Here is a 23178-nt window from a genome sequence, read left to right as displayed (position 1 = left end):
TATAAGAGCGAGCCCTGTAGCCGTTGATGTAATTGTTAAGAGTAGGCCAACTTGAAGAATGTCTTATACAATGCCTCTAACTGTCATGCACTTCCTGACAATTTGAGAGCGCTAACGGGTGTGGAACTAGTCCTCTCTGCTCAGAAGTCCCTTTTCCACACACATACTGAAGATTATATTATATTTTTTTTTACTAATAATCTTTACTCAGGTCGGTCACCCACAACTTCTATAGAGATGTTTCAGCGAGCAGAAGAGGAGGCATGGCACAAGCAAATAACACTTTATTAGAACGTGTGTTAATTATCATCATTATCAGTGCACAACACACACAAATATCTAATATATACAACTGTAAACCCAGAATTCCAACATGCACAGCCATTTCCAGGTCATGTTTTGAAATGGACATCTTCCTGACATGGCAAGGTCTCTGGCATTTGAGTGTAGCTGAAGGCCCACCGTGTTGAAGGGTTGGATGGGGAATGTATTGTGCCAAAACATATACTTCCTTGGCTGTATATTGAGGACTTGCAAGGTTATTTGATCTTGAGTCACATGGTTTCTGGTTATAGAGTTCCTTACACATCTTGGGCACCCAATGGGACATTCGTTCACTGGATCCTGGGTCAGAGTAATAAAAGTCTCATGTTCCTATATTCCGACTTCTTTTGAATATGTTAGGTCACAAATCTGCTGAGCAGTTGTGATTTCATTGGATGCAAGAAGCCCTGGATTTTGGACATTTGTCCTTTCAATCTTGTGTTCCCTATACCATAGGATTTTTGTAGGTTATGATTATTTGGGAGATTGTTGGTCCTGAAGTCCAAGGGTGCAGGTCCTATAAATCAGGGATTCCTATATTTGGGTCTTTGCCATCTCATATGATATTGTGATTTCAGAAGCTCCCCATTTCTTGCCTGCCTTTGTTCTAAAATAGAGTCTTAGAAGTCAGCCCTTTATAATGATTTGTTCCTGTATCTTGGTTCCATTAGGTCCATTGGTTTCTCTTTGGTCAAGATGAATCCAAGTAACACAGGGCAATAGATGAAGGATATGGTTCCGCTTCCCTACTGATTACTTTAACATCTCTCATGTAATTAATCTCTTGGAGGATTCAAGGTTTAGTCATGGGCTCTCTGATCTAGACACTGGTCAGTCCTCTACAACACGTTCCCTGCACTATTGGTTCGTTAATGTCCCAGGGGATTCTGCTCATGTTGATTCAAGGTGAGCCCCGGGTTGCTAGGAATAGCTAGGGGAGGACAGGAGATATCATTGACCCCAAAACAACCCTTGAACTTTTCTTTGCTGTGACTGTTCATGGAGTTTTTGGCCCTGTATAATATGGATTTTGTTTTCAATTATTCAATGACCCTTTGCTGCAGGTTGGTCCACTTTTTGGGCTGACTTGATTGTCACTTGTACCATAAGGCTTTGTATTCAATGAGCCTCGGCTGTCATCTTGGGCTGATATAGTGAAGACTTGCATCATAGTACACCATTGTCTCTTCAACCCGAACATCTTGAGAACTTTAGGGGTTTTTGCCCTCTTCTCAGATTTAGAGTTGATGCAGTCACAAGGTTCATTGGGAAGCAAAACAAAATGGAGGGAAGCAGTGGTTGTGGGGAATTTCAGTGGGTGTGAGATCGGCATAAGAAAGAAAAGGAAAGGGAAGAGTGGAAAGGAACAGGGCTCCAAAAGGAGATACATTGTGATTAGCATAGAATATCAACCGAGACTGGATGGTAAGGGGAAACACAGTTACCTTAGAAGCCACAAAACCCTAGAAATACAGATATGAAAATGTAATACAGTACTCTATGATGTCTCAGCATGCACTTTGCCACATGAAAGTGGCGAGCACCACAATGGCGCCTAATACACCATGATGTCCCTGGACAAGCTCTCCTGCTCCTCCAGGGTGGTGAAGAGCCCTCGCTCTTCATCATCCTCTGCAGCCAATGTCAGCAGGATGGCCTGTGGAACGTTCTGGAAGAGGGCAGCCCGGTTCTGCTGCTCGCCCTTCTTCACCCAGTGGCCGTAGATGCGGAAGGCACAAGCGTCAATCAGTTTGCGCACACCCTTGATGGCATATGGCTCCCGCATTAGAACTTCCCTGGTGAGTGGCCGCACTCGGCGGTAATTTGAAAAGATGCGTACCGAGGCCAGGACAGTCCAGACAGCAACCTAGAAAAAAGAAGAGATTGAGAGCCATGACGTCGGAGTGACCAAAGTCAAAAGAAAGTAGTGCAGTCTAGAGGATCTCAACACTTGTATTAACACCAGGGTCAGCAATATGGTAGGCTTGCATAGCAGTTATCACCAAGCCTGCTGGGGACTACAGTAAAAAGGAACATTACTGTTGTACAGAGAAGAGTAAAGGAGCCATGCGAACAAGGACAGAGCAGGGGGAAAGCGAGGAGGAGGGCAAAGAGTGGAAAGTGGACTGGTCACTGGTTTGTTGGGATAACGAAGTGGGAAGAAGAAGAGGACTTTGCAGGTCTTTAATAGCAACCACTGATTGGGTGACACAACCTTCTATGGGATTGGGTGGAAAGGACAACATTTTGATGGGACAGTCGGATGGCTGAGCAGAATGGACCAAAGGGAGAGAGCTGTATAGTAATGCAACCTTTGCTTATAGTAAACAGCAGACATTAAGCCCTAACCATGTAAAAAATATGGACACTCCCCATCAGATCTTTTTTCATGAATACTGAAAGGTGATTGAACCGTCAAATGTCACATGTACTTTGCCTGCTCTCTTCTTTGCCCTTGTGGTCCCTCACCGACTGTCTTGCTCTTTGCACACAGTAAACCCTTTGTTTACTTTATGCTCCCCTTTCTTCCTGACTTTGCCCCTCTATCCTATCTTTATTCTCCCTCACTCTCTTCCTTTGTATCTCTCCACTGACTCTTTTTCTTTAGCCCCCTCCACCCTTCCCTCCTTCAACTTACCATCTCTTGGTCTACCTCTCATATATGTCAACATCATTAAGATGATGCTCATTCAGTACAATATTCACATTCTTTACTTGTTTTGTTTTTCTAACCAGCCAGGGTGGGATAGCTACATTAGTAAAGCGCTGGCCTTAGACATGAGCGCAGCTGGCACTTCACAAGTTTGAATCCTTCTGCAGGGCTGACTTGGAGGTTTATCTTTCCAATGTTTATAAAGTACCATTCAAAATGGGGGAATAACACCAGTTATTGCATTGTTTTTTGCAGCGTTTAGAAGCTGGCGGAATCTGCATTAAGCGCGTTATAAGACTATAATATAAAGCAAAGAATGCCGAAAAAGGATGAGCATTTTCCTGATAACACAGGGCATGTGGTAATGTAAATACTGACTTACTGTAATCCTCCTTTAGTTGTGATCACTCGCCTCCTCCTTCACTTATTCACTGTAATCCCAGTCTTTCTGAATCTTCCTTTACTCGTCTAAACACATTTCATTACTCCTTCTCTTCCTCACTTCTTTACTAGCTTCCCAATTCCACAATCTGTTTTCTCACCCCTTTCTTCTCGCTTAGTATTCTTTCCATTGCTATTTCTACTTCACATTCTCGCACATTATCCCATAATTCTGCCCCTCTCTTCTCTTATCTCCCCCTGCAAAGGTGGTCACAGTCTATGTTTCTTTCTCTTCTGATTTCTCATACACCAGCTTCTTTCATACCTCATTCTAGCTTCTCACCTCCTCATATTAATCACTGAATTCCAATACACCCTTTATTTTCCACTATCCCTTCCTTCTCTAGCCCACTGTTTGCTGCATATTTTCTCCTGCTCGTTCTGTATCTCCCACTCCAAATACCCCTGCATATTCGAAATATCTCCCTGCTTCTCTATGCCTCTTACTGACTTTTCAACACTCATTTTATCTCACTCCTATTTGGTCTACCTTGTCAGTTCTGCTGTGCTTTTTTCCGTTTGCTAATTACGTTTCGGTTTGGCTGAACTAATCTGTTTAGCAAGTCTCAATGCATAGTTTAAAAGTGTTGTAATCCTAAACGTCAGACTCACCCGGAACTTGCGGTAGGGGCTGAAGTGTCGCTCCTCCTCTCGCTCATAGCTCTGGAAGAAAGGGTGTTGCAAGGCTTGAACTGCTGTCAGGCGCTGCTCAGTGTCCACCACCAGGAGGCGTGAGATCTGGGGCCAGTGTGGGCAGGAAAAGAGAGCAAGTGTAAGAGGAAGAGAGAGGAAATGAGAGGGAAAGAGAGGAAAAGAAAGAAAGGAAGATGAAACGAGGAAGAAGAGAAAGAAGAGAAAGGTGAGAGGGAAACAAGGTAAGAAGTAGGAGAGAGACCGATATATAAAGGGGAGGTTTGGAGGGAGATGTAGGTGATGGGAGGCAGTGTGAAGGAGACCCAGAGAGCACAAGAGGAAATAGTGGTGGCAGGGAGAGAATTGATGGGACGAATAGAGAAGAGAGGAAAAGCACGAGAGAAAGGCGAGGAGGTCGGGAGTCAGAACGGGGAAAGAGGCGATGGGAGAACAGGGATAGAAGATAGAGGAGGGATGTAGGAAGATGAAAGGTTATAAGTAGAAAAGAAATGTGATTGTAGCAAAAGGGAACCAGGAGCGAGAAGAACAATGAGATAAAGGGAAGAAAGGTGGGACAATAGAAGGGAGAATGAAAGAATTAGGTAGAGAAGAGATAATTGGGACAGAGTATTGACAAGAAGCAAGAAAGGGGAATAAGAGAATAGAGACAAATAAATGGTTAGAGCGAAATGGTAAACAAAAAGCACAGTTTATCATTGGTGAAAAACATGTATCTTATCATGGGACGCTATTACTACATAATGCCACAATCCCTCCTGTAGCCTAATCAAGGCACCAAGCACAAAGCTTCCTATGTAGCAGGTAACAAAATTTAATTTTTATTATTTCTTTCTTCGGACGTATTACAAACCACAATACATACTTCCACATTAAATGTGTCACCAGCGGGAAGTCACACAAGCATTCCTAGAACAAGACTGCACTAAAAACATGCACACATTTAAAATACAAAATTGAAAAAAAAGGGCATAGCTGCTATTTTTAGACAAAAGTAGAACTCGCAAGTCCAACCATGATAGACTAAAAAGTAATGTTACTTTCCCCATAAGAGTGAGTTTTGTACCTGGGTAGCAGTTGGGGCCAAAAGCATGTGTATGTAGAACACAAGCAAAGCGGCAAACATTTCCTTAAGGCAAATGCGCAAGGAAGCTTTCGCATTATTAGGAAATGAATGACTTGATCTGATTTACTAACAACTATTGGATTATTGTAGTTCCACAACACAACTGGTTCCTCACCTCTCCCATTACTGTAAACCGAATGTTTTATCCACAGCCATACTTACGCCTATTTTTGGATGACTCTTACTAAGCTACTCAGTCCTCCAAAAAAGTGACATAGCGGTCTGTGTTACTACACACATTTAGAGAAATACTCCCAAAGGGCATACATTTGGTAGGTGTCTAACCATTGTTGTTGCCTGCAATGCTGTATTAATGTTTTCTTACCTGAGGGAGCAGCATTGCATGCCACACGGAAGAGCTAATTTGTGCTACATGATCTCAAGAGGCCATATAACAGTAAAACATGTTTATTTATGATAGCTACTGGGCACAGAGAAAGGTATAGTTCTCCAGCACTTTTATCTTTTATAGTTTCACATGCTTACAGAATATTAGTACCTGCCGAAGGGGGTGTGGCGGCCTCCCAGCCAATTTGGGGGGGGGGAGGGGTCAGAATGCGGGCATTACCAAACGGTAATCCCGCTGCCCTAGGCTTCCTCACGGCCGGCGGCCGCCATCTCTCTTTGCCAGGGAATCAGGTAAATCTTCTCCCACATCCCCTCCCCCCACCCACAGAATTCCCTCCCAGGCCCACTTGCCTTCCTTTCTGTCTGTTTCGAGAGCGGATGCGCTGGGAACACTTCTGTCCTGATCTGCGACAGGCTGTCATGGAAAGGATGAAGGGACTACACATCGGTCCTTCCCATGGTGGCCATTTTGTCCGTTTACTTTTTTGCTTTTTTTTTTCAATGGCCGCCATGGAAAGAGAAAACAGACTTTGTTTTCCCTTCCGCAATGGGCATTTTTTTAAATTGTATTTTCTGTTCCCGAAACGCAAGAGCGTTTCGTAACAGAAAAACGAATGCCTTTAGTACCCCGGTCTAACGGGCCGGGGTACTAATGGCAATAAGCCCCGAGCCTGTGGACCATTATCGCATAAGGTAATGCCCTCGGGCCTGTAACTATGAGCCCCAGGGCCTTAATCCCAGATGTTGAAGTGTAAATACCGTGGTTAGAAAATACATAATGCACGTTGTAAAATATATAACATCGTATTTATGTTTTTGAAAAAATGAAGGCTTTTTAATAATCAATGGGGCTTGTTTTGCAACAATACTCGCCAGCCCTGCTGTACTAACATTTCCACCCCTATCACCTCACTTTTCAGATTCATGGCGCGTGGCATTTACCAAACCAATCTCCACAGGATTCGAAATTAAGATTCAATGAGCAGGCACTAAAACTGTCAGGCATCACCCAGTAGGCAGGAGCTACCACTGGGAAATCATGCAGCACACCGCGGATCTAACTAGCACAAGAAACGCAAACTGTAACCTTTTGTCCATTATGTACGTTTCATTGTGTTTGAATGTGTACTAGAGGTGTCCTAATTCTTCTTTATTAGCATTTTCAAATAATAAAGTTAATGTAACATATGCATGTTTGTAAGGAACCAATTGCCTGGGGAGCCGAAAGTAGATCCTGGTATCTGTTGGTTTCAAGCGAACCATGCTCTCTTATGCTAGAAGCACAAGCTAAAAAGCTCCAAGCTCTCTTCAATTTCGAACCCGTCTAGGGAGGTAGTATAATTCATATGTGAATCAATAACTGACACGAATGCTGGAGAACTACAATTACAGATAAATAACTTCCATATATCCAGCAAGGATCTTTTATAGATTCACATACATAGAGAATATTGTTAATATGGATTTCTAGAATCTGGCGGACAGACTTTAGGAGGCCAGCCTAGTTACAGTGAACATGGGTTAGCCAAAACCCAATCAAGGTAAGCATGAAGAGTAGTCAAGGATATATTCGGGAGAGTGCAAGTGGGGGTCAGTGGTCCACAATGAGTCCACACACTGAAGCACACAATAATTCAATTTAGGCAGGTAAGTACGAAAAATACTATATTTATTTTAGGCCCAAAACACACACTAGGAATTGACACAGAATTCATTGACCAGGTTTTTGGCTGCAGATCCTGAAGTCTCCCGTGCAGGAACCTCTTTTCAGTGCCGAGTAAACCATGCAAAGAACCTCTTGCATAGGGCCTTCCCTGTGATCCCTGCTGCAAAAGTCCTTCCAGTGTCCTGTCTTCAGTCTTCGCGACAAAGGAATTAATCGACTGGGTTTTTGGCTGCATATCCTGAAGTCTTTTTGCTGCAAACTCTTCTTCCGTGCTAAGGTACTGTGTTGGCTGGGGTATTTACTTGCCCTTAAGCCTTTGTGATTCCTGTGTAGTTCTGGGGTGTTTCCTGTGATTGGGAGGCCCCACATCCAATTCACCCAACCCACTACTAAAATACTCCCAGGGTGTCTTCTCAGAGGTCCCTACACCTTCAACTAACTATAAAAGTGAAATACTTACTTGTTTGCCCAGTCTTCCTTGGGAACTCTGACATTTGCTTCTTCTGTGCCTATCCTGAACTGCCTGTTGAACACTAGACCCTAGTGACCCCCTTTCTGCCACTGAGAACACGCATGCTCTAAAAATAGGGAAATACTTAAGGATTGGGCATGTTGCCTAGAAAAGAGAACACATATTTAAAGGTGTACTTACTTGTAAAGGAGTTGGTTGGTAATTGTCACTCTTAGAGTTGAACAGTTACAGAAGTTCTTGCTTAACTTGAATGTGTTCTGCCATTCTGAAAAGTAGATGTAAGGTTATTTTACTCACGTGTGAATTGGTTGTGCCTCTTCCCAAAAGTAATGCTGTTGGCTTCACTTAGCTATTTATTTCACAATATTAAGTGTATAAGTTTACCAACTGGTTCTTGCTTCCCCTAACTTGCTGCATAGCCTGTTTAGAATAAGTCTGCCTTTGGTCTTATCTACTTTGAATAGCAGTGTGCAATTCTTAATAAGTGTATTGTGGGTTTTACTAACCTGGGTCTGCCTTGTGCCTTCCTAAAATATGTTAGCACGATATTGCTTACCTTTGTCTGTGTTTCACTGATCTGAAAAGCAACTGTGATAGTATGTTATACCCTTAGGTTTTACCTGCCTTGAAAAGCTGTGTGCCATTCTTAAAAAGTGGCTGAGCTTAACTCTTGGTCTGCCTGGTGCATACTAAATTAGCATAAAGAGGTATTGCTTACCTTAGTCTGTTGTCTACTGATCTGAAAAGCAACTGTAACTGAATATTAGATCAAAAGGTCTTACTCACTAGTGCGTTATCATGGATGTAGTTATAAGTATATACTGTTCCTTGAATATGTGTTCCACTATTCAGAAAAATATGCTGGTAACAGGGTTGGTTGGTCATGTGATTCGTTAACTGAGTGTCACTGCATGACTGACAGGACCTACTACCCTTGATCTACTGTAAAGTAATCTAAAAGTAACTTGTGGTTTTACTCCCCATGAATAGGTGTGTCCTATACTAAATGTGTTTGATAAGGGAATAGTTTCTTACCTGTAACTCCATTTCTCCAGCATTGGTATCTTTCATGGATTCACATGCTTAGAACATTCCCCGTCGTCAGGCTGGGAATCCCCGGTACATTATATAGACCCTTTTCCGTAGGAAAGCTTTTTCGACGCTTATGCGTCCTATCCACTTCGTTTTGTATCATGCGTGCCCGCGTCGTCAGGGCGTCATGATATAAATACAGGCCCCGCCCCCGCGCTCCCTCAGATTTCGGCCCCCAAAGTAGTGGGGGAACCGGTTTGCATGTTCAGGGGAGGCAGGTGGGCGCATGTGAATCCATGAAAGATACCAATGCTGGAGAAATGGAGTTACAGGTAAGAAACTATTCCCTTCTCCAGCATTGGATCTTTCATGGATTCACATGCTTAGAACAGATTACACAGCAGTACCACCCCCAAAGAGGAGGCGTGCATGCAAACCCATATACTTTGTTCGCAGAGCCCGTTCCCTATGATCATATATACATCAGTAATAGTTAACACAGGAAAAAACGAACCACATACAGTCACAAATTCCATAGGATGCAACCCCTCAGCCGGGGCTTACCTTACTGGAATAGGTGTCGAAGCACCGCCTGCCCCACCCGGGTATCTTCGGCATGTTGCTGCGACAGGCAGTAATGGCGGGTAAAGGTGTGTGTAGCCGCCCAGGTAGCCGCCATGCAGATGTCCCCCAGAGGGACTCCGGCCCACAGTGCCGTCGACGATGCCGCTGCTCTAGTTGAGTGAGCTCTTGGCCGTCGCAGAAGAGGTTTTTCTGCCCTAGAATGGCAATACGAAATGGTAGATGACACCCATCTTGACAGTCCTTGTTTCGAAATGGCTTTTCCTTTAGCACCCAAACCATAGGCCACGAACAGCTGTCTTGTTTCTCTGAACGGTTGCGTTCGATGGAGATAAAACTTAAGGGCCCTTTTTACACCCAATGTGTGTAGCATGCGCTCCGCTCCCGAGCATGGCTCCGGAAAAAACGTAGGCAACACAATAGAGGAGTGTTTATGGAACACCGACGGAGCTTTAGGTATAAACTGCGGGTTAGTGGCTAGGACTACCTTGTTCTTGAAAAATCGTAAGTATGGCGGGTCTACCATTAGAGCCTGAACTTCTGAAATACGTCGTGCTGAAGTGATGGCCACTAGGAAGGCCAATTTCCACGACAGAAACTTTAGAGACGATGATGACATTGGCTCAAAAGGAGGCTTCATAAGAGATGTTAAGACCAGATTGAGGCTCCACTCCGGAGGAAATTTCTTCTCTGGCGGGAAACTCCGAAAGAGGCCTTTAAGGAAGTGTTTAATCAGGCGGTCGCTGAACAAAGGTGCCGAGTGCCGTCGACGAGTAAACCTGGAAATGGCTGCTAGGTGTACTTTTATTGAAGATACCGACAGGCCCTTCTGGGCTAAGAGCAGCAAGTATGGCAGGAGCTGTTCTGGCTTAATCGATTGCGGGGCCAAGCCTGGTTGATCCTCACACCATTGACGGAAACTTTTCCATTTGTACGCGTATGAGGCGTTTGTGGAAGGTGCTCTTGCCGCTTGTAGGATACGCCGACAGTCCTCCGGAATCGTTAGCCGACCAAATTCGGCGAAGTCAGGAGCCAGGCCGTCAACTGGAGGCTGTCCGGGTCGTGATGCCAAACCACACCGTCCTGTCGAGACAGAAGGTCGGGGGTCTTCTTGAATCTCATCGGTTCCGCCGCCGCTAAGTGTAGCAGGTCTGAAAACCACACCTGTCTGGGCCAGTATGGGGCCACCAGAATTACACGACATGGGTACCTGAGGATCCATTGCAATGTCCTCCGGACCAGGGGAAATGGAGGGAATGCGTACATGAAATTGTTCGTCCATGGGAAGGAGAACGCGTCCCCCAGAGAGCCCTTCTGAGGCCATCTGCTTGCGCACTGATGGCATTTTTTGTTGTTCTTCGTTGCAAACAGGTCTATGGGCGGGTGACCCCATTTCTTGAATACTTGTTGTAGTAGCTGGTCGTTCAGTACCCACTCGTGAACTTCGTTCATTTCTCTGCTGAGGGCATCTGCTTCCACGTTTCTCACGCCTGGCAGGTGGAACGCTAAGATTTTCATGTTGTGTTGAATGGCCCAATGCCAGATTTTCTGTGCCTCCGTCGATAGGGATCTGGAGCGTGTCCCTCCTTGTTTTCTCAAGTAGAACATCGTAGTGGTGTTGTCCGTCATGACACGCACCACCGAGTCCCTCAGTTGCGGAAGAAAAGATTTTAGAGCCCATCGCACTGCTCTCAATTCTAGCAGGTTGATATGCAGGGAGGACTCCTGCAAGGACCACCGGCCCTGTACCTGTAACATATCCAGATGAGCTCCCCATCCGCTCAGCGATGCATCCGTCACCACCGTCTTTTGAAACTCTGGTTCCAGAAGAGGCATCCCTTTCGTTAGATGAGTAGACACTCTCCACCAGCCGAGTGCTTGAACTAGTTGTTCGTCGACGACCAGTTTGTCGGACCAGCGACCTCGGCTCTGCGCCCAACGGTCTGCTAGAAATTCCTGGCAAGGCCTCATAAACAGACGGCAGTTGTTTATTAGCGGAATGCAGGACGACATGGTCCCTAGCAGGGACATGTACTTGCGCACTGAGACCTTGGTACCGCCTCTCCATTCCGAAGCCTTGTTTTGAAGTTTCTGAATTCTTTCGCTGGATGGTCTCACCAGGCTTGTATGTGTATGAAACACCGCTCCTAGGAAGACCAAGGTCCTCGAAGGCTCTACGGAGGACTTGTTGAAGTTGATTGCGAAGCCCAGTTCCTGTAAGAGGGACATAGTGGCTCGTAGACTGTCTCGTGTTTGTTCCTTGGATGAACCTCTGACCAGCCAGTCGTCCAGATATGGATAGATATGATGACCGTCCTTCCTTAAATGGGCCGCTATAGGGGCCAAGCACTTGGTGAACGTCCTGGGGGAGGACTTGAGCCCGAAAGGGAGGACCTTGAACTGAAAATGCTTTTTCCCTACGACGAATCTTAAATATCTCCTGTGTCGTGGGCGTATTGGAATGTGAAAATAAGCATCTTGAAGGTCTAGTGATGATAGATAATCCATGGGTTGCACCGACCTGATAACCTCTTGGAGCTTTAGCATTTTGAATTTTAGGCTCTTTAGCCACTTGAGTACCCTCAGGTCGAGAATGGGCCTCCATTTGCCGTTTGGCTTTTTTACAACGAAGAACCTGGAATAAACTCCTTGTCCTTCCTGTGCTACAGGAACTCTCTCTACCGCCCCTTTTTGCAACATAAGCGCCGCCTCTTGTCGTAGGACTCGGAGGTGGGGCTGTGTCGAGAATAAAGGAGGAAGACGCGGAGGCTTGTCTTTGAATTGCAGCGCATGACCCATGCGAATCGTGTCTAGGACCCATCGATCTGTGGTGATGCATTTCCATCGGTCGAAGCGATGAGAGACTCAACCCCCCAGGACGTTCCGAAGGCCGTCATTGGTTGTTGGATTGCTTGGTCTTCGTCGACGACTGACCCGAGCCTCGCCGTCTGGATGCCTGATAATCCCTGCTTCTACGAGCCGACTTGGACGCTCGTCTGAACCCTTGTGAAGAGTAAGAGGGCCTGTTGAATCCACGGTCCCTCGAGGCTCCAAAGCGGGAGTTTCCAGAAGCACCCCTGAAGGGGCGAAAAGAACGAAAATTTCTACCCCTTTGCAGGGCGCCGAGGGACCTAGCAGTATCCGTGTCTTCTTTCATCCCTTTCAGCGCTTCATCAACCTTTTCGCCAAACAGGTGTTCCCCTTCGCATGGCATGTCAAGGACTTTGTACTGTACTTCAGGACGAAAAGTAGTACATTTGAGCCACGCTTGCCGACGAAGCACTACTCCATGGTTGATTTGTTTGAACCCAGATTCTGCTAGGTCAACTGCGATATTGATAGCGTGGTTCGAGGCCTCTTCGCCATCCCGCACCAGTAACATAGCTGCTTTCCGGTGTTCGTCTGGCAGGTGTTCTAGGATAGGGGCTAATTTGTGCCACATTTCCCTATCATATCGAGACACGATTGCTAAGGAATTGGCTGCTCTTACTGTCGTCGCTCCGACCGAGAGCACCTTCTTTCCGAAGGCGTCCTGTCTCCTAGCCTCACTTTCAGGTGGCGTTGAACATTTTTGCTGGACCCTGGCCTTCCTAGCCGCTGCCGCCGACACCACCGAGTCAGACAGAGGCTGTGATGTTAGACATTTTGGAGTGGACTCCGGAGCTTTAAACTTTTTCTCGATCCGTCCCTTTATGGCCGGCTCCGAGAACGGATGGCGCATCGTTTTGAGACCTTCTTGCCACACGTGGTCCAGGATTGGGATGGCAAAAAACGATTTTCTCCTTTGACCCATATGGTCAAAAAGGAAACAGTCTTTCTTCTGCTCCTCCGGAATCAAGCCGAATTCGGAGCAAGCTTTCCCCATCATTGCATGGAAGGCTCCCACATCATCCGGGGGAGATGGCTGTGACTGGCTCCTCGTAGACTCCAACTCTACATCCGAGTTCCATGTCGGGTCCCTCGAAGGCGACAGGGAGATGTCTGACCCTGAGTCACCCAGTACAGAATCGGACTCCGACAACTCACCCTCCTCCTGAGCTCGAGGACGATCTTTTACTGCCTGGGGAGCCGATGGGTGTTTCGTCGTCGATCGAGCCGTGCAAGTTTGCTCGTCGACGGAAGGTACAGACAGAAGTGACGATGACGTCCCGGGCTGAGGGAACTGCGTATCCAGCCGTTGCAGGAGCTTCTGAAGAGTATTAAGCACATCCAGAGACAAAACCGTCTGGGGGGGTCAATAACGTGGACGATATCGGTACCACACCCCCGTTTGCACTCGTCGCCGTCGTAGTCGACGTGGAAGGCCGTAAGCCTAAATCCGATGGCTGCAGAACCAGATCACCTTCTCCTTCCGCCGAGCCGGCCGTGTCTGGCTGCAGTAAGACCTCCGGGGGGATCGGGTCATAGACCTCGGGCAGCCAAGCCATGGACTGAGTCTCCGTCGACGGGGGAATCCCCACCCCTGCTGCTTGAACTGTAATATGCATCGTCAATGACACCGAGGTCGTCGAGCAAGTCGTCGTCATCGTCGAGCCCTTAGACTTCGTCGTCGATTTGGATGCCGACTTCCCGGCTGAGGCTTCCCGACTCATGGAAGACCTGGGACGGTCCCCTGAGGAGGATTTCGACAGCGCTAGCCTCTCCGTCTTAGATGATGATGAGGAGGAGGACTTTTTATGGGATGAGGAGGAACCATCCTGTTTCCTCTTATGCTTGTCCTCAGAGCGCGTTTCAGCTGGCCGTACCTTCTTCGATGGAGGTTCCGACCTACCCCTGGAGGCTGTGGAGCCAACTTCTGAAGCCGGGTAGGCCCCCTGCTCCGTCATTAAGCCAGTCGACCAGCCTTCTTTTTCGGTCCTTAAGGGTTTTTTGGGAGAAACCCTGACAAATTTCACATGTATCCGCCGAGTGGTGCGGGTGGAGACAGTAGATACAGTCCATGTGGCCATCACCTTCATAAACCTTTTTGAGGCCAAAGGTTGCACACGGGCGAAATAACGCTTTTCCAGACATAGTTCGCCGGAATTTGAACTTCGCCGAAGCGAAAACAGACAAAAACAACCTAGTTTTCACTAGTAGTAAAACACGAGGATCCCACTACTTTGAAAGACGGTTGAAATCTGAGGGAGCGCGGGGGCGGGGCCTGTATTTATATCATGACGCCCTGACGACGCGGGCACGCATGATACAAAACGAAGTGGATAGGACGCATAAGCGTCGAAAAAGCTTTCCTACGGAAAAGGGTCTATATAATGTACCAGGGATTCCCAGCCTGACGACGGGGAATGTTCTAAGCATGTGAATCCATGAAAGATCCAATGCTGGAGAAGGTCTAACTTCCCAAGAATTAGTTAGTTATTCTGAAAAAGGTTATGCTTTGGTCTGTGAACCTTCAGGCATGGTGGTGTGTTTTATAATGTGTTTATGACTCTATAACAAAGTCCTTACCCCAAGACTTAACTTTGCCTACTTGTATTCATAATGCACCTTTACTTTTTATAATACTTCTGGTTGTCAGTGTTTCTATTGAACCCTTGGTATACTACAAGTTCTTTGTACCTTCCTACAGCCCTCTCTCCCTCCTAAGATAAACCTGGCTGTTCTGTCTATGCTACCATATACTCAGGTGGTACAGCCTTGTACTAAGAGTGGAGTCTTGTACTGTCTCAATTGTATGGTTTTACTAAGTCCCGTTGGACTTCAGAAAACCTGTCCTAACAGTAAGGATCTGCACCATTCAAACAGCCAGCAGTGGATCACTGTGGGTTTACTCATGCCACTCATCTGGACTCTCAGGCACCACGGATGTGGAATGAGACCAGACGGTCCCACCCCCTTCCTGGACCAAGCACACACCAAGGCATTTCTAGCCTGTAAAAAGCAGTAGCTGGCCCGGCCAAGTGAATGACCTTATATGGGATTTCCTGACCTAGCAAGGCAAGAATGCGGCCAAATGGCAATATGGACAAACAACAAGCAAAAATCTCTTGGTGCGCCCATTTTAGGGCACTAGCCATGTTCAGCAGCCATATGCGGTAAACACGAATGTGCACACTAGAAATAACAAAAATGCTAAAAATGTAATTGCTGCCACTAGCTTGTCTTTAGGCACATATAAAAGTAAACACAAGTCCCAAATGTAAATGACTAGGGTGGTACAAAAGTATCCCCATTGCACTGCATTCCAAGATGCTGTGTTCACTGTTAAAAAGTTACCAAAAAGGTAAAAAAACAAAAAGGGAAACAATTTCCCGGTAATAATAGTCTGATGGATTGATCAGTTTTCCCATAACAAAATGAGCAAAAGGCCAGGAGAATGAAGGCTTCGCTTCCCTGTAAAAAGTCAGGACTGGTTCAAAACCAAAGCAAAAAGTTTGGAGATCCATAGAATATGGAGAGAAAGTTGCTAATAGGGAAATCTTTCCCAATAAATAGGCCTAAAGAAAAGAATACAGTGAATACCCGCAAAGGTGAACCTAAGATTGTAGTTTTTTTTTTTAAAGAATTTTATTAGTTTTTCAATACAACCAACAATACAAACCAAACACGCAGTGCAATCCACAATCATTACATTAATATCAATTGGTCTTTGTTCACTGCGCCCCTGTTCCCACCCCCCTTCACGAGTCTGTTTGTCCTTCGCGCTCAGTATCTGCTACGCACGGCAGGGCGTCATTTTCATCAGATTCCTCTGGATCGAACATTGTTCCAAATACTCCAGATATCAATGCTTTCCATGCCATCAGGGTACCCACATCTTCCTCCCAAGACATGCTACTTGCCTCCTGCCATACCACCGTTTCAGCCTCCGACCATTTCTGTAATTCTTTCCACCACACCTCCACCCGTGGCTTATGACACTTTTTCCATCCCATAGCTATCCTTCGCTTTGCAAGCACGTACACCAAGTCTTTCAGTTTCCCACCATGCTTCAGTTTTCGTGGCCTAGGAAACCCTCCCAACAGGCAGGCCCAGGCCGTGTCTATGGCGAGCGTGACCCCTTTCTCTGCTAGCTTTTGTGCGACTTCTATTCAGAAACACTCGACCACTGGGCATGACCAAAACATGTGTGTCATATGAGCATTCTCCTCATCGCACTTAGGGCACGCCTGTCTCCCAGCATTCCTGAATTTAGATATCCTCAGGGGGGTCATATACGCTCTATGCGTTACGTACAGCTGTATCTGCTGCAATCTGGCATTCCTAGATACTTTCTTATGGTATCCCAGGGCCCGCTCCCACATCCCATCCTCCATTTGTGCTCCCACCTCTGTTTCCCAATCCAATCTCAAATGTGCCAATTCCTTTCCAACTTTAGCCATTACCATCTCATACAATCTAGAGATCTCATGCCCCCCTTCAGCTGTGTCATATATCATCCCCATAATGGCGTCCGGTTCCTCCGCCAACACTGTCTCAGGCCACGTTATCCGAATCTTCGGCACCAACCTGTGATACGTAACATACTGGCCCCCATGTAGTCCTGCCTCCTCTCCAAGTCCTCCAAACTCCCTGATGGTCCCCTCCTGCCATATATCTCCCAACGTTACTAGCCCAACCGACTCCCAGTAGGTTCTGATAATCACCCTCAGTTGCTCATCTCCTCCCGCCAAAGCAACCAGAGGTACCTGCGGGGAACACGGGAGCGGGTCCCCCATCATTATACATGCTCGTCGCCACATTTTCCACCCAAGCCTTATCATCCCCGGGCACTCCTTTATTTCTGACTCAGGCAACCAGATAATTTCTTTCAGGTAAAACGGGGCACAGTCCTGCCCAAACAGTCTAAGTTCAGGGGTCGCTTCATCGGAGAGCCATTTGGCCACAAACTGTAATTGACTCGCTATATAATAGACCTCAAAATTAGGTAGCTTGACTCCCCCTTATCGTGAAAGTTCTGCAACTTCCAGAGCGCTACTCTATTCCGGGTACCATGCCACAGAAAGTCTCTACACATACCATTTAGTCGAACAAAAAACCTCTTGGGAATCATATGTGGAATATTACTAAAATAATGTAGGAGCCTAGGTAGAACCACCATCTTGAGCATCGCTCCCCGCCCCATCATCGCTAAGGGCAATTTCTCCCAAAACCTCATACATTTGCGGATTTTCCCAACGGCCATCTCGGTATTACGCCTGTGTTCCTCCTCTGCCGTATGGTACACATCTATTCCAAGGTAGCGGAAGGAGCCCACAGTCCATGGCACCTGCAACACCGGCAACCTTTCTACAGGGATTCCCTTGTAACTGCCCAGCGGGAAAATGCTAGATTTTTGGGGCTTCACCGCTATACCGGACAACCTCGCATACCTTTCCATCACCTCCAGAATATACTGAAGATTTTCTTCCGGGTATCTCAAGTATAATAACAAATCATCCGAATATAGGGATATCAGGTGCCGTTCTCCCCCCAACCTCAATACCTATCTCATCGTATTGCTGCCGCAGATATAGTGCCAGGGGCTCCAGAGCCAGAATGTACAACATCGGGGACCAGGGGCACCCCTGTCTAGTGCCTCTGCTAAGTAGCCATCTCTCAGATATCACTGTTCCTGTTCGCACCCTGGCTAGCGGCGCACTATACAGCATCTCCGCCCACCTGATGTACCCCGGCCCCATTCCATACTCTCCCAAAGCCGCCAGCAGCCACGACCATCTAACCGAGTTGAAAGCTTTTACTGCGTCCAAAGACACGATTGCCATTTCTCCTTCATTGTCACAGCCCCATTCAATCACCCGATGGAGTCGCCTGTGGTTGTGAGTAATGTTTGGGACATAGCCCGTTTGGTCTGGGTGTATCAATTTGCTAATTACTTTCCACAGTCTATTCGCTAGGACAGCCGTTAATATCTTGCTGTTCTGGTTCAGCATCGACAACGGCCTAGAACCTAAGATTGTAGTTAGTTGAATATGTGCTTCAATACAGCCTGGCCTACCGCTGTCTAGACTCTTGCGTCTTTGTCTAGGCAGTAATGTTTTCAGGACACTTTCAGGGACTTCAATGTAGCCGCCCTGCAATTGTCCTTCATTGGAGTATTGACTAGTAAAGCTACAGTGGCTGATTAACTAGTGAAATGTCCTCTGCCTTGCGCTGCTTGCTTGATAATTTCTAAACATGTTTAATGCAGTCTACCACCCACCTTCTAACGGTGGCCTTACTTACTGCTTGGCCTTTTGATGCCCTTAAATAAGCTAGAAACAACTGATATCGGGCATCAATAGCCCTGTTTCTGTCAATATAACTTAAACCATGCTTATGATCCAGAGAATGAAGAAATGTCCCAGCGTTTGATTCAGCCTCCTTATAGAAAATAGGAAGAGAAATGCCTTGATTCAAGTGAAATTCTGATACTACCTTAGAAAGGAACCTTGGATGCGTTATTACCATCACTTTGTCTGGAAAGAAGTTTAGGTAAGGCTTGACCAAACAGAAGGTTTCAATTTCACTAATTCTCCCAGCGGAGGTCACTACCACCAGGAATGCAGTTTTCCATGTTAAAAATTCAAAAATGTAATTGGGTACTTTGGGCTTCTTATGGGACCAGGATTCGGACCCGGGAGGCACGGCATGGTCTTGCTACCAAAACCACACACTCCTCCCGACCCAGATTACAACATTTAAATCTGCCAAAAGCAAAGACTCAAAAGGAGGGCACACTGGAGGAAACACCATCAACAAACCTCTCAAACCTCTTAACAAGGTCTTGTTCTTTTTGCATCACAAATTCCTGTAAAATGCACTTTTACTGATGAGTGTTGCAGTACCGACTCTGCCAAGTGAGGAAGACTATGTGGCTTATGGGTTTTAGGATTCAGATTTATTTCTAAACATTGTTTACAGAATATTTTCCCCTTCCTAAAGTAGGTTACATTTGTTGTTGACACACTGCAAAGGGCAAATATCATCATAGAAGGTGGAGTCAGTTTCACATGCCCACACTGTAGGATTTCAGAAATGATGCTGTGAGGATGAGCTGAGCTGGATGGAGGGAAAAGCATATCAAATGTGTGAGCCTAGTATACTGCAAACGCGTTCCCCATTGAGCCCCATTTAACAACATTCCTCCCCCTATTCCCCGGGTTCGCCCATGTACCGACTTCCTGTCCTTTTCGCTCCTGTAAACATAACCAGGTCCACCTTTTTCCCTGTGCAATTCAAAACCGCCTGGCTCCTACGATGTCAACGTGGTCCCCTAAATTAGGTTCAGTAGTCTCATTCTTTTCGGGCACCAGGCCATTCCTGCCCCCTGTTGGAGGTGACCCATCACCCTCGACCAGTCTGCAAGAGACCCCTGGTGGTCGCCTTGTAGCGAGTATGTCACCCATTCAAGTTCTGTGAAATTCCACATTTTATCCACCCACAAGTGCTCCTGGGGGGTGGGGGGGATCCTTCGATTTCCACTTCTGCAACAACTTGAGTGCCCCTGCCAACAACATTATCATATAGAGTTTCCGTTCGGCTTTGGTAGATAGTTCCTCCAGGTGCTCTCCCATTCCCAGTAAGACTAGACCTTTATTCCCCCTGATTTTTATCCCCATGGTTGTCTCAAGCGCTTCATGAATTGTGTCCCAGTACTTTTTGATCTTTGGGGCCACCATGGGGCCACCAGATGTGGCCCCATGTCCCCTCCGTGCCATATTCCCTCCAACACATCATCTTCGAATTTAGCTCTTGTGCAGCCTCACCGGAGTCAGGTGCCACTGGACCATCAACTTCCCCCACATTACCTGCGTTTGTTGGGATATAGTCAGTTTGGGGATATATCTCCTTAGACTGAGCCACTCTGCTTCCTTGATCGCCTGTGCCGATGACTCTTCCCATTTGTTCATGTATAGTCCTGCCCCTATCACCTTTCCGTTTGGCCAATGAGTAGATGGTCCCCACTATGTGGGCAGTCCCCGTTTCTGTTAAGTACTTTTCGAATTGGGTCAGGGCCCTAACCGCCTCTCCCCTCACTGGGGCCTACATCACCCAATACAGTATTTGAATATACCTGTACCTTTCCCCTTATCCCAGCCCGAAGTCCAATTTGCATTGGTGAAAGGTCTTGATTTCGGCACCTTCGAAATAACCCACATTTTATGGCAGCCCCCATTTTGCCAGGCATGAAATCCTTTTTCTTCCATCCCTGGTGAGAACTGAGGGTTATCGAATATAGGGGTACACAGGGACGGAAATGTTGTGAATCAGCATTTCTCCACCAGCTCGTCCCATGCTTCCCCCAATCCCACCACTATACCACACCACTATACCACTTCGATACATACTAGTCAGTCTATCCTTCTTGGGTTTCTATAGGACCTCCTTTAGTAGGCCTCCCACCACTGCCTCTTCCATTGCCCTCCACAGCTTTCCCAGATCATCCCTCAACCAATCCCTCAACACCCTTATCTGCGCTACCAGGTAGTAAACCCTTAAATTGGGCTGTCCCATTCCCCCTCTGCTTTGGGGCATCGTCATGACTTGTCTTGCAACTCTGTTTCCTTTGATTCCACACAAACCTCCCTGTATACTTTTGTAGGGAACAAAAGAAGGGCTTGGAGACTTGTATTGGGAGGGCCATAAAGTGATAAAGGAGCCAGGGCAGCACCACCATCTTGAGCACATTGATTCTACCCAACCACGTGACATTAAGCGGGCCCCAGTCCACTAGTTTGTTTTGAATGCTGTTCAGGTGAGGCAGATAATTAGCACCCGCCATTGTGTCCAAGGAGTTTGTGAGATAGACCCCCAGGTATTTTATGTCCTTTTGCACCCATCTATATGGATATTCCTTTCTGTGGGGGGAGGGTGAGTCGGGTTTAGTATTTCCGACTTGTGAGTGTTAATCTTCAGACCTGCCACTGCCGCAATTCCTGCAGCCCTCCTTCCAGAGCCCTAAGAGACTTTTCGGGGTCCTGTATTGTCATCCGTGAAAGCGGCAATTTTATGCTCTGTGCTGCCGAAAGTTATTCCCTTTATCTCAGTGTTCACTCTGCATGTTTCTAGTAGCGGATCAAGGTGGATCGCGTATAGGAGGGTTAATAGGGGGCAGCCCTGCTTCATGCCGCACTGGATCTTGATGGGCGGTGACAGGTGGCCATTGATAGCCAGGCATATGGATGGATTTTTGTAATTGGCTTTAATTCTGGACATAGACCTCTCCCCAAACCGCATCTTCTGCATCGTGAGGAACAAGAATTGCCATTCGACACTGTCAAAGGCCTTTTCAGCATCCAGGGCGAGCATCAAGGCAGGTGCTCCCCCTTTTGTTTGCTTTGTTTATGAGATGGGCCACCCTCCTGGTATTGTCGCTCGTTTGCCTTGCCTTTATTAAACCCGATTGGTCCGGGGAGATCAGACGGGGAAGAATTACTCCTAGGCGGTTTGCCAATATTTTGGTGTAAATCTTGGCATCCACGTTAATCAAAGCTATCGGTCTGTAGGAGGAGCATACCGAGGGATAATTACCCCGTTTAGGCAGCAAGACTACCTTTTTATTTTATCTCTCTTTATTGGCATTTAATATAATATGCATTAGTTACAACTTAACTCCCCTTATTCATCCAACCCTCCCTGGCACAGTGAAACAAAGTAATCTCATGCCGCCGAGTGTACTGCAACAGTCCTTTAAATACTTCCGGCAATGGCCTCCTCACCACGGGTGTTGGCTTTGGCGTCCGTTATATCAAGCTGCGCAGCCGGCAGGATATAGTTGTCCCAGTGTCTAATACTGTCAATCACCGGTTTAGTCGGTTCAATATTCTCAGAGTGGGTTGCCCCGCCTCTTGGGGAAGGGCAGTAGTACATTCGCTGATGTTAGCATCCCCTTGGGCTCCCTGGGGTGCTTCCGGTGGAAGAGGGGGTTACACTACCGCCACTATCAGGCTGTTTGAGCAAGTACTGAGTGTACAAGCCCCACATATGCCTGTCCGCCCACCGGCTACCCTGCATGTTACCCCATCTGGTCCCCATATCATTGCAATACAAAATATCCTTAGACCACTGGGCAGCTGTTACTCACCGCTCCGTATGCTGATTGGAGCCTGGGTAAGACGACCTCGGGGAGGGAGGTAGGATTAACAGTTTCGGATTCAGCCTCCAGGATTCCAGCTCCCCTGAATTCTGTGATTCAGGCTTCCTCTAAGAGGGGCTCTTTTCTACGATGCACCTCTCTGCCGTTTGAGTAAAAACCAGCAGAGATGTCTATCGCCTAAAAGAGCGGGAGAACACACACTGCCAATAACCAATGCTGCAAAGAAAACACAGTATGATTAGAAGCGATCAGGCAATATGGAGTTATTTAGGCAATCAGATGTTTCTCTAAGTACCTAGACAATGGTTGAAGTGGTGTTGGACCTTAATAGATGAACCTGATAAGTGGGATTCCTAGGGAAAATGGTACCAGTTGAAAGGAAAAACAACGGCAAGTACAAAACAACAAATGGGAAGGTTAGTAAGGAAGAATATACCCGGGCGGCACGAGGGTCGCACTAGTGACGGGATGGTGCATACACTGGAAAGCGTCACTACTATGCATTTGGTTGAATTAGAAAAGGATGATATAGTTCCTGGAATCCACACGTATGAGAAAAAACTGGCGATTTCAGGTAATGAACAATACAGGAGAATACACAAACACAGACCAAGTTGGTGAGGAAGTCTTGTAATGTGCAGCGTGGTACTCCGTGTAAGAAGATGGTTCAAAATACGTAGAGCGGCAAGAAAAGTAGTCTTACCAGACAGGCGAAAGCACAGTGGAAATCCAGGGACAGTCAGAGTTCGGCAACAGGTTCACTGATCAAAATGGAGGAAAAAACAAATGCAATCCAAGGACAATCCGAAGTCGGCAACAGAGTTCAAAATCAGGTTGAAGGAACAGGCAAGGACAAGTAGACAAA

General features: G+C 46.7%; 1 protein-coding gene across 2 annotated transcripts in view; it reads right to left on the bottom strand.

The window, feature by feature from the left end:
• Positions 1-267: 267 nt before the first annotated feature.
• PHKG2 (phosphorylase kinase catalytic subunit gamma 2) overlaps positions 268-23178 on the bottom strand; it is a 286549-nt gene continuing 263638 nt past the window's right edge. For both annotated transcript variants that reach the window (XM_069651631.1, XM_069651632.1), the window contains 2 exons: positions 4031-4156; positions 268-2191 (listed from right to left, as the gene is read on the bottom strand). In XM_069651631.1, the coding sequence (XP_069507732.1) occupies positions 1880-2191; positions 4031-4156 (438 nt within the window). In that variant the 3' untranslated portion in view covers positions 268-1879. The remainder of the gene's footprint in view (positions 2192-4030; positions 4157-23178) is intronic.

Source organism: Ambystoma mexicanum, chromosome 3p (assembly GCF_040938575.1).
Source record: "Ambystoma mexicanum isolate Mex_15411 chromosome 3p, UKY_AmexF1_1, whole genome shotgun sequence".
Lineage (NCBI taxonomy): Eukaryota > Metazoa > Chordata > Amphibia > Caudata > Ambystomatidae > Ambystoma > Ambystoma mexicanum.
The sequence above is the reverse complement of the archived record's forward strand: the minus strand, read 5'-3'. Positions and strand labels throughout refer to the sequence as shown.